The sequence below is a fragment of the Protomyctophum bolini genome (assembly GCF_963924005.1).
Source record: "Protomyctophum bolini genome assembly, chromosome: 9".
NCBI lineage: Eukaryota > Metazoa > Chordata > Actinopteri > Myctophiformes > Myctophidae > Protomyctophum > Protomyctophum bolini.
Genome location: NC_137870.1, coordinates 22,495,854 through 22,507,410, shown reverse-complemented (window position 1 = coordinate 22,507,410; position 11,557 = coordinate 22,495,854). Strand labels below are relative to the sequence as shown.

The window sequence follows — 11,557 nt, the reverse complement described above, 5'->3', positions numbered from 1 at the left end:
TACGATATGGGCTATAGCCCACGGTCCAAAATGATGAGAAACGAGGCTAACTTTTTTTTTCAAAATTTCAAAAAACATGGGCTATAACCCACCGTTTTTTTCATTTTTCATTTTTTTCAAATCCTAGAAAATGATGAAAAACGGCGTGCCATAGTATGCCGTACGATATGGGCTATAGCCCACGGTCCAAAATGATGAGAAACGAGGCTAACTTTTTTTTTCAAAATTTCAAAAAACATGGGCTATAACCCACCGTTTTTTTCATTTTTCATTTTTTTCAAATCCTCAAAAATGATGAAAAACGGCGTGCCATAGTATGCCGTACGATATGGGCTATAGCCCACAGTCCAAAATGATGAGAAACGAGGCTAACTTTTTTTTTCAAAATTTCAAAAAACATGGGCTATAACCCACCGTTTTTTTCATTTTTTTCAAATCCTCAAAAATGATGAAAAACGGCGTGCCATAGTATGCCGTACGATATGGGCTATAGCCCACGGTCCAAAATGATGAGAAACGAGGCTAACTTTTTTTTCAAAATTTCAAAAAACATGGGCTATAACCCACCGTTTTTTTCATTTTTTTCAAATCCTCAAAAATGATGAAAAACGGCGTGCCATAGTATGCCGTACGATATGGGCTATAGCCCACGGTCCAAAATGATGAGAAACGAGGCTAACTTTTTTTTTTTAAATTTCAAAAAACATGGGCTATAACCCACCGTTTTTTTCATTTTTTTCAAATCCTCAAAAATGATGAAAAACGGCGTGCCATAGTATGCCGTACGATATGGGCTATAGCCCACGGTCCAAAATGATGAGAAACGAGGCTAACTTTTTTTTCCAAAATTTCAAAAAACATGGGCTATAACCCACCGTTTTTTTCATTTTTCATTTTTTTCAAATCCTCAAAAATAATGAAAAACGGCGTGCCATAGTATGCCGTACGATATGGGCTATAGCCCACGGTCCAAAATGATGAGAAACGAGGCTAACTTTTTTTTTCAAAATTTCAAAAAACATGGGCTATAACCCACCGTTTTTTTCATTTTTCATTTTTTTCAAATCCTCAAAAATGATGAAAAACGGCGTGCTATGTATGCCGTACGATATGGGCTATAGCCCACGGTCCAAAATGATGAGAAACGAGGCTAACTTTTTTTTTCAAAATTTCAAAAAACATGGGCTATAGCCCACCGTTTGTTTCATTTTTCATTTTTTTCAAATCCTCAAAAATGATGAAAAACGGCGTGCCATAGTATGCCGTACGATATGGGCTATAGCCCACGGTCCAAAATGATGAGAAACGAGGCTAACTTTTTTTTTCAAAATTTCAAAAAACATGGGCTATAACCCACCGTTTTTTTCATTTTTCATTTTTTTCAAATCCTCAAAAATGATGAAAAACGGCGTGCCATAGTATGCCGTACGATATGGGCTATAGCCCACGGTCCAAAATGATGAGAAACGAGGCTAACTTTTTTTTTCAAAATTTCAAAAAACATGGGCTATAACCCACCGTTTTTTTCATTTTTCTTTTTTTTCAAATCCTCAAAAATGATGAAAAACGGCGTGCCATAGTATGCCGTACGATATGGGCTATAGCCCACGGTCCAAAATGATGAGAAACGAGGCTAACTTTTTTTTTCAAAATTTCAAAAAACATGGGCTATAACCCACCGTTTTTTTCATTTTTCATTTTTTTCAAATCCTCAAAAATGATGAAAAACGGCGTGCCATAGTATGCCGTACGATATGGGCTATAGCCCACGGTCCAAAATGATGAGAAACGAGGCTAACTTTTTTTTTCAAAATTTCAAAAAACATGGGCTATAGCCCACCGTTTTTTTCATTTTTCATTTTTTTCAAATCCTCAAAAATAATGAAAAACGGCGTGCCATAGTATGCCGTACGATATGGGCTATAGCCCACGGTCCAAAATGATGAGAAACGAGGCTAACTTTTTTTTTCAAAATTTCAAAAAACATGGGCTATAGCCCACCGTTTTTTTCATTTTTCATTTTTTTCAAATCCTCAAAAATAATGAAAAACGGCGTGCCATAGTATGCCGTACGATATGGGCTATAGCCCACGGTCCAAAATGATGAGAAACGAGGCTAACTTTTTTTTTCAAAATTTCAAAAAACATGGGCTATAACCCACCGTTTTTTTCATTTTTTTCAAATCCTCAAAAATGATGAAAAACGGCGTGCCATAGTATGCCGTACGATATGGGCTATAGCCCACGGTCCAAAATGATGAGAAACGAGGCTAACTTCTTTTTTCAAAATTTCAAAAAACATGGGCTATAACCCACCGTTTTTTTCATTTTTCATTTTTTTCAAATCCTCAAAAATGATGAAAAACGGCGTGCCATAGTATGCCGTACGATATGGGCTATAGCCCACGGTCCAAAATGATGAGAAACGAGGCTAACTTTTTTTTTCAAAATTTCAAAAAACATGGGCTATAACCCACCGTTTTTTTCATTTTTCATTTTTTTCAAATCCTCAAAAATGATGAAAAACGGCGTGCCATAGTATGCCGTACGATATGGGCTATAGCCCACGGTCCAAAATGATGAGAAACGAGGCTAACTTTTTTTTTCAAAATTTCAAAAAACATGGGCTATAACCCACCGTTTTTTTCATTTTTCATTTTTTTCAAATCCTCAAAAATGATGAAAAACGGCGTGCCATAGTATGCCGTACGATATGGGCTATAGCCCACGGTCCAAAATGATGAGAAACGAGGCTAACTTTTTTTTTCAAAATTTCAAAAAACATGGGCTATAACCCACCGTTTTTTTCATTTTTCATTTTTTTCAAATCCTAGAAAATGATGAAAAACGGCGTGCCATAGTATGCCGTACGATATGGGCTATAGCCCACGGTCCAAAATGATGAGAAACGAGGCTAACTTTTTTTTTCAAAATTTCAAAAAACATGGGCTATAACCCACCGTTTTTTTCATTTTTCATTTTTTTCAAATCCTCAAAAATGATGAAAAACGGCGTGCCATAGTATGCCGTACGATATGGGCTATAGCCCACAGTCCAAAATGATGAGAAACGAGGCTAACTTTTTTTTTCAAAATTTCAAAAAACATGGGCTATAACCCACCGTTTTTTTCATTTTTTTCAAATCCTCAAAAATGATGAAAAACGGCGTGCCATAGTATGCCGTACGATATGGGCTATAGCCCACGGTCCAAAATGATGAGAAACGAGGCTAACTTTTTTTTTCAAAATTTCAAAAAACATGGGCTATAACCCACCGTTTTTTTCATTTTTTTCAAATCCTCAAAAATGATGAAAAACGGCGTGCCATAGTATGCCGTACGATATGGGCTATAGCCCACGGTCCAAAATGATGAGAAACGAGGCTAACTTTTTTTTTTTAAATTTCAAAAAACATGGGCTATAACCCACCGTTTTTTTCATTTTTTTCAAATCCTCAAAAATGATGAAAAACGGCGTGCCATAGTATGCCGTACGATATGGGCTATAGCCCACGGTCCAAAATGATGAGAAACGAGGCTAACTTTTTTTTTCAAAATTTCAAAAAACATGGGCTATAACCCACCGTTTTTTTCATTTTTTTCAAATCCTCAAAAATGATGAAAAACGGCGTGCCATAGTATGCCGTACGATATGGGCTATAGCCCACGGTCCAAAATGATGAGAAACGAGGCTAACTTTTTTTTTCAAAATTTCAAAAAACATGGGCTATAACCCACCGTTTTTTTCATTTTTCATTTTTTTCAAATCCTCAAAAATGATGAAAAACGGCGTGCCATAGTATGCCGTACGATATGGGCTATAGCCCACGGTCCAAAATGATGAGAAACGAGGCTAACTTTTTTTTTTCAAAATTTCAAAAAACATGGGCTATAACCCACCGTTTTTTTCATTTTTCATTTTTTTCAAATCCTCAAAAATGATGAAAAACGGCGTGCCATAGTATGCCGTACGATATGGGCTATAGCCCACGGTCCAAAATGATGAGAAACGAGGCTAACTTTTTTTTTCAAAATTTCAAAAAACATGGGCTATAACCCACCGTTTTTTTCATTTTTCATTTTTTTCAAATCCTCAAAAATGATGAAAAACGGCGTGCCATAGTATGCCGTACGATATGGGCTATAGCCCACGGTCCAAAATGATGAGAAACGAGGCTAACTTTTTTTTTCAAAATTTCAAAAAACATGGGCTATAACCCACCGTTTTTTTCATTTTTCATTTTTTTCAAATCCTCAAAAATGATGAAAAACGGCGTGCCATAGTATGCCGTACGATATGGGCTATAGCCCACGGTCCAAAATGATGAGAAACGAGGCTAACTTTTTTTTCCCAAAATTTCAAAAAACATGGGCTATAACCCACCGTTTTTTTCATTTTTCATTTTTTTCAAATCCTCAAAAATGATGAAAAACGGCGTGCCATAGTATGCCGTACGATATGGGCTATAGCCCACGGTCCAAAATGATGAGAAACGAGGCTAACTTTTTTTTTCAAAATTTCAAAAAACATGGGCTATAACCCACCGTTTTTTTCATTTTTCATTTTTTTCAAATCCTCAAAAATGATGAAAAACGGCGTGCCATAGTATGCCGTACGATATGGGCTATAGCCCACGGTCCAAAATGATGAGAAACGAGGCTAACTTTTTTTTTTTCTGAAAATCTTAAAATTCTTATTCAAATCTTTTTTTTTAAATAATATTGCTACATGTATAAGATTGAGATTAAGATAACTAATGAGATTGAAAGGTATAACGACGTATAGGTTGCACCAGGGAATAAATTGTAGCTGTAGGCAAGCCATTGTGTTCTTTATTGCTCAGACCATCCCGTATACATTGCTGGGAACAAAAGCAAACAAAAGCACATACAGTATATATTCTTTTTACAAATATGTTGATGGGACCACATCTATTGTACCACTGGGTTTCCGAACAACAATAAAGGTAAAGACATCTGGCATTCAACAGACCGTGTGGTGGAAATTGAGGAGCAGGTTAAACTTAAAGGTTATGTACCGGTAGATCATTTTTTTTATATTTAATTAATACAAAAAGAAAACATCTGTAGAGCTTTTAAAAAGCAGTGGAACAAAACTCTCGCTTCCCTTGTTAAATTCTCTCATTTCCAGAATCGTTTTGTTTACCTGTGCAAGCTGACAGGTGTCCTTATCCATGGCGTGCTTCTGTTTCTGTTGGTATGGTAAATGTCCTCTCTAAAAATATGCTTTTAGGCAGCCACTGCACTAGAAGGTTGCCAACAACATGATTGCTACCTTATAGATGTGTTGTAGCATATGTCGTCTATTTCACCTTTAAGCAACTCAGCCGCAATAACAATGCCAAACTGGCTATAAAAAAAAACATCAATCATAACTGACTGATGATACATTTCTACATGTTTCTAAAGGAGAAGACAACCTTCTAATTATCATCGTCGTCATCATTATCATCGTCAAAGTACGAATGATGTCCTCTAGGGCCACTTTTGCCTTTCCTGCTGTACCCCGAGGGGTTGGCGCCTGTAGACTTGTCCTGGGTGGTGATGAGGTCAAGGATTGCTGTAATGACGGCAGTGTCCTTGGAATGACGGTTGTTCCAGTCCACAGGAGCAGGGTTGCGGATCTTGTTTTCAAGCAGGGAATCCAGCTCTCGTCGCAGACTCTGTAGAAAGGAATAGAAGATATGTAGAGAAAATTGACCATAGCATTTTCAGCGGAAAGAACATTATCAGGAGTCCTCCTGACACTGTTCTGAGGAAACCTCATATGTGCAAAACTGTAAAAGACAAAAGAAAAAGTAGCAGATCAAAATGTGTCGCTTCGCAATTTCTTTCGAGCTTGCAGATCAGCTACTATTGATGCTTTTGTGTGACGCTGTAGGAAGTAGGGTATTCATTTGCAAAAAAACACAAGAAGTTAAAATATGGAGATAAGAGGTTTCTTCCCGACAACAATCATTTGTACATGGGCGTGGACGCCGTAGAGAGGACCTGCCTTGACGAGGTGAGCGATACGCTCAGGGGACCTGAAGACGATCCACTTGTCAACGGCGATGGTCTCGTCGTCTCCATCTTTCTGGATGGTGATGTCTCCTCCGAAGAATAGCAGTGAAAACGGGGACACCTCCGTGCAGTCATACAGGAAGATCTGAGCATGCGAAGACGGATGTTAATAACACTCATACAAACACAGGCATTCATATCCGGATTCAGGCACGCAAGCAGCACACACAGTAGTATATAGTAAGTATAGAGCATTACTATACTTGTGAGAACCTCAACATTTTAGGACGACATTGAAAATAGCTGAAATATCACATTGGCGCAAAGCTAAGTATAAATCAATCAAATCAGGCATATCTCTAACCCCAACCCCTGAACCAAACCTCTTTACCAAATTGTAAGCCAAACTCTAAAGATCATTTTGTCTTGTGAGCACCAGGAACAGTCCTCAATGTCCATTTCTCAAATTCTACTGGCTGTACTTGAGGGGACATGCGGTCCTCACAATTATAGTAATACAAGTAATACAGCAGAAACCCAGGGAGAATTATAAACACAACACCTGTAACTGACAGTAATTGTCAAGTACAGAATGAAAAGTGATAGAGATATTGCTGTGCGAAATGTGTTGCAATAACTCACAAAATGTCTGCCATGTCTGTGATTATAGACATTTGCAGAGTGGCGTGTTCGTTTTCTGCCATTGTGCCAACTAAAGTCACTAAAATGTGTTTTCACTTTTCAGTCAAAAACAATCAATACATTTTAATTTCATATAAAACAGAGAAATCGCCTAAAATAAAAAAGCTCTTCACAAATAAATGAATATAAAATAGGCAGGTGTCTACGTATATGAGAGATGTATCATTTATGCTCTCTCCATCTCTCTCACATGCCCACCAGAGGCACTGAAACAGTGGTTTCCAAACCTTTTCAGCTTGAGATCCAAAAGAGAAATGTGTTCCCACCCAAGCTTACAAAAACACATTATGAACACTTTGTAGCGTTGCTGCACTGACCAATCTTACTGTATTATCTTTTTTTATTTTTTATCTCAAGAACGAAAAATAAACAAATTAGAAAATCTTTTGAAAATCGTGAGGTAACTACTATTTGAGAATCGGGGAGAGCGAGATGAGAGGGAAAAGAAAGTAAGAACGGACAATAACCAGCCACAGAACGAGTAGGCAGGAGACGAAGAAAACAAAGGCAAGGAGAGAGCATCTGTTCTGTCAGTGAGTGTGTGAGGCACCTTGTGGCTAATGTGTCATGTGAGATCAGCTTCAGCATCATCCTTCACTTTCTTTCCCCATTCTCCCTGAAATACCACTGGCATTGAATCTCTGAAGCTCTTTCTTTTGACATATCTCTCACACAAGCACACGCGCATGCCAATGCACACACGGTCATGAATACTGTGAGGAATAAACTTTAACGGCGCTACAACTGAAGATTAAAGCTTTCTTCATATAGGTATAGGCAGTAATTCGAAAGACAAACACATTAAGTGGCAATTAAATGTTCTGAGAGGACATGAAAGGTAACCTTCATCAAGACGACAAAGGAGAGAACAAAGACACATGGAATGTAGGGAGACAGAGAGAAAGGATAAAAGGGGGATGTCGAAAAAAAGTCAAAAGAAAAATAAATAAAGCTCCAGCGCATGATGGCGTCACATGCCAAAAACAGCAGATCTACAGACTACAGTATGTGGCACATAGTGAGCTTGTACGTAGGTCTGCTATTTTCGGCAGGCAACTCCGAAATGCAATGAAATATGAATTGAACTTCAGAAGAGTGATTACAGTATGTGTTTTGTGTCTGGGAGCTTTGAAGTACAAAAGCCTTTGAGAGGCAGGCAGTTGAAAGGCAGCATTTTAATCAAATATTCATCCAGTCTAAGGCTGGTGCAGAATCATCGCCAACCTTTACTCACCGATTGCTTGCTTCCACTCACAGTGACACACACACACACACACACACACACACACTTGACTGCTGTCGGGAGGAAACCTCCAAAATATTCATTTTTCAGGAAATGAAAAATATAAAATTTTCAAGAAATAAAGAAAACGTTATATTTAAAAAAACAAAGCAATACAGCCTCATCAAAGTTGGTGTTGTGACTTTTTGTCAATTACTTCCACTAGCCCTTACCCGTTGTGAGATATTTGCCCCCCCCCCCTTGTGGCCACGGGGGGTACTGCGCCCGTGTGCGTTTTAATTCACTAATAAATTCATTATTAATCATTAATGTGTCAAATCGAAAAAAATTAAGACCTCCATATTCATATGGTCAATGCCTGTGTGAAAAGTGGGAGTGATTGGTGCAGGCAATGATGAGATAACGCGCTGTTTCTGACACACAGACAGACATTGGCTGAATTATAGTATGATGAGAGGGGGAGAGGTGGTGGAGTTAGTTGCCTTAGCAGACATTTTGAGGGTCCAATGAAGTTAAGAGGTTTTGTCCAAAGCACTTTCTACTACCACACACACACACACACACACACACACACACACACACACACACACACACACACACACACACACACACACACACACACACACACACACACACACACACACACACACACACACACACACACACACACACACACACACACACACTTTGGGCATGTAGTCCCACATGTAATCCCATTAATGTGCCTCCTGTGTTCCACTTACACTGCTGGTCCTCATCTTGAGGTGGTAGACGAGCCAGGAATGGTTAAACTGAGTCTCCTCCACGTTGACAGACTTGGGGTGGATACACACCTTCCCATCGGACTGAGTGTACACCTTAACCCTTAAGGAAGAAATTAAGATGTTATGCTTCTTGCGGTTGTGTACACTGTACAGATTATGTAATGTCGACATTTCCTTTGGCCAGAATTGCGATTGCTGATAAAATCCGTCTGTGTTGCAAGGACTAACGCACATCGAATTGTAATGACCCGTTTCATCAAAGTGCTGCTGTGCTATGGTTGATAATTAAATGAGGATTCCACACAAGGCATCTGCAATGCAGATTCATTTAAGGTCTAATTTATATTTGATCACTGCGTCAAGTTTTTCAGTTGAAAATAACATGACAGCCCTGCTGTGCGAGTTGTAGGCAGAGATTCAACTGTGCTGATGACAACTGCCTGTGGGAGAGTTCTGTGACGATTGCATTGATCTGTGGGTGCAAAAGGGTCCCTTTTCTTACGCATAATTTCTAACGGTCCTCAGGGCTTTCGCACACCACTACCTGGACACATTTGATGAGCCCTCTCCCCCTTCAAGAGATCAATACTTCATCTTCTCATATCCTGTCTGTCTGTCATCATACTCACCCTGGCCTTGTCTTGCTGTACCTTGGTCTTATCATAGCCACCTTAGGGTACAGACCAGCCACAATCACTGCCTTGATCAACTTCTCATTTTCTGAAAAAGGAGAGAACGCAGGGAAGATGATTTTATTGATACGTGCACAGGTAAAACATGTGCACATATGAATCAGAGCATGAGTGCTCCGATTGGTCAATCATTCAAGGCATTATTCAGATTTCACGGGGAGAACATGCAAACTCCACACAGAAAGGCCATTTCGCCAACCCCACATAGAGGAATCTAGCAGTGAGGAGACAGCACTACAGACTGCGCCACCCTGCCACCGGAGATGGTCATATAGTCTTAATTAGCCACTTCAACCTTATGATGCCTATTCTGGGGCCGACATTTGGCGAGACACCTGATCTGCCATCTCACAATGTGTCGCAACGTGAGCTTGTAGCTCGGCTATTTTCTGTAAATAAATTTGATGTAGAGCGAAAACAGGAGGGGGGCCTAGAATAGAGCCCATAGGAATCTGTTCAAAATGTAAGGGCCTTTGTTTACACCGGCTATATCAAAGAACATGAGGCTGCACCCAGAAAGCTCCTCTTTTCCTTGTCTACCTGAGTTGACGTTGGACTTGGGGTCTTTAGGGTCTCTGCTGCTGATGAAGCCCACCGACATGAGGTGTTCTGCAAACTGACCCTTCATATTGTGTAGCATCTAGAGGGGAAACAAAGTCAAAACCATCAATGCCTGAGGCTCAATGCACAGTATGCATCTCCTCTACACTTGAGACTTTTGGGTCCGTAATATATCACACTATTCATTCATACAGTAAGTTATGTGGTTATATATCCATAGTTTTACAAAGTAGAGCACGGCAATCATCAGCCTTATGGTAATGTTTTAGTTAGGTTTTTTTCAGCTAGGGCAGTGCATCGCAAACAAAATAAACATCGGTGTGGATATATACTTGGTGTGGCTCTGCTCTGGCTTCTGAATGTTATTATACTGATCTACTGTATATACACTGCTGGATGGTGATCTTACCATGCACACCATGCAGTTTGTTTACAACAACCTCAGACGTGCTTTGACATAATCTATCTCTGTGTTTCTGTGGTTTATGGTGACACAGTGGACAAAGTATTTGATACCTCTCTCTCCATAAATTAGGTTTGGAGTCGTTCCGAAAAAATTATCTCCTAACCCAAGGATCTTCTCTTCTGGGGGTCCCTGGCACAAAACCTTTTCAGATGGGGGTCTGCCGCCAAATAGATATCAATTTGAGGAGAGTTTGAGAACCACTGATCGAAACTGTCCATGTTGTGTTCCTGACAGATTGCGGAAATAAAACAATATAAATCACGAGCCGCGCATTGAGTGTCTGACCAATCACACACAATGTTTGGCTACCAAAACAAACGCCAAATCACTGCCGAAGTTCCTGTGACATTTTGTTCTTATTGACCTGCCGAAGCTGAAAATATGTCTTGTTCAGTTGGAGTATGCTACAGCAGGACTCATGGTGTCACCTGGAGTGTATTGGCTGACAGGAAGTTTTCCCAGCAGAAGTCCCTCTCATACCTGCCTCCACGCTGCTTAGCCTCCTCCCAGCCCTGAGCAATAATGTATGATCAGTTCACATAGAATCACTTGCTGGCTCATATCATAGCATATTAAATGTATTCATTTTAAGAAATGTGGAATCTGCTTTACGTTTAAGGCATTGACAATTGTTAGATGGTCACTCTTAGAATTTCTGGACAGGATTTTCCTCTTCATGTCTGCCACCTTCTCCTTGCCCTGAGAAGAAAGGCAAATAGTCATTATTACGAGTATAAGTCTGCAATACAGCTGCATTTAAGATAACAATCTGATTCACATGGACACGATTACTGTGAGGGTTGACTATTCTACCTGTTAGTATAGCACGTAATAACCTTGCAGGGCCTAATATCACATACCCTGGGTTGTGTGTCTGCCGGTAGCTATAATATAATCTAGAGAACGGATGGAGGAGATTTTATATATATATATATATATATATATATATACACACACACACATATACACTGTAATATACTGCCCCCCCCTGTCCAGAGCTCCAAAATTGGAACGTTAATTATGAATTGAGTGGGTAAAACCATACCTATATTAAATTGTTATGCCCATGAAACTTCCCAAATTGAGTACTTACACGAAGACAATGA

The 11,557-nt window shown here is 39.4% G+C and overlaps 1 protein-coding gene across 1 annotated transcript; it reads right to left on the bottom strand.

Moving 5' to 3' along the window:
* Positions 1-4,814: 4,814 nt before the first annotated feature.
* LOC308321513 (ATP-dependent DNA/RNA helicase DHX36-like) lies at positions 4,815-11,149 on the bottom strand. The gene is made up of 7 exons (XM_080772444.1): positions 11,064-11,149; positions 10,880-10,963; positions 9,965-10,064; positions 9,362-9,452; positions 8,712-8,832; positions 6,016-6,168; positions 4,815-5,683 (listed from the first exon to the last, which is right to left on the bottom strand). Exons 1-7 carry the CDS (start codon positions 11,127-11,129, stop codon positions 5,444-5,446), a joined length of 855 nt encoding a protein of 284 aa, XP_080628570.1. The 5' UTR covers positions 11,130-11,149; the 3' UTR covers positions 4,815-5,443.
* Between the last annotated feature and the right edge of the window lie 408 nt (positions 11,150-11,557).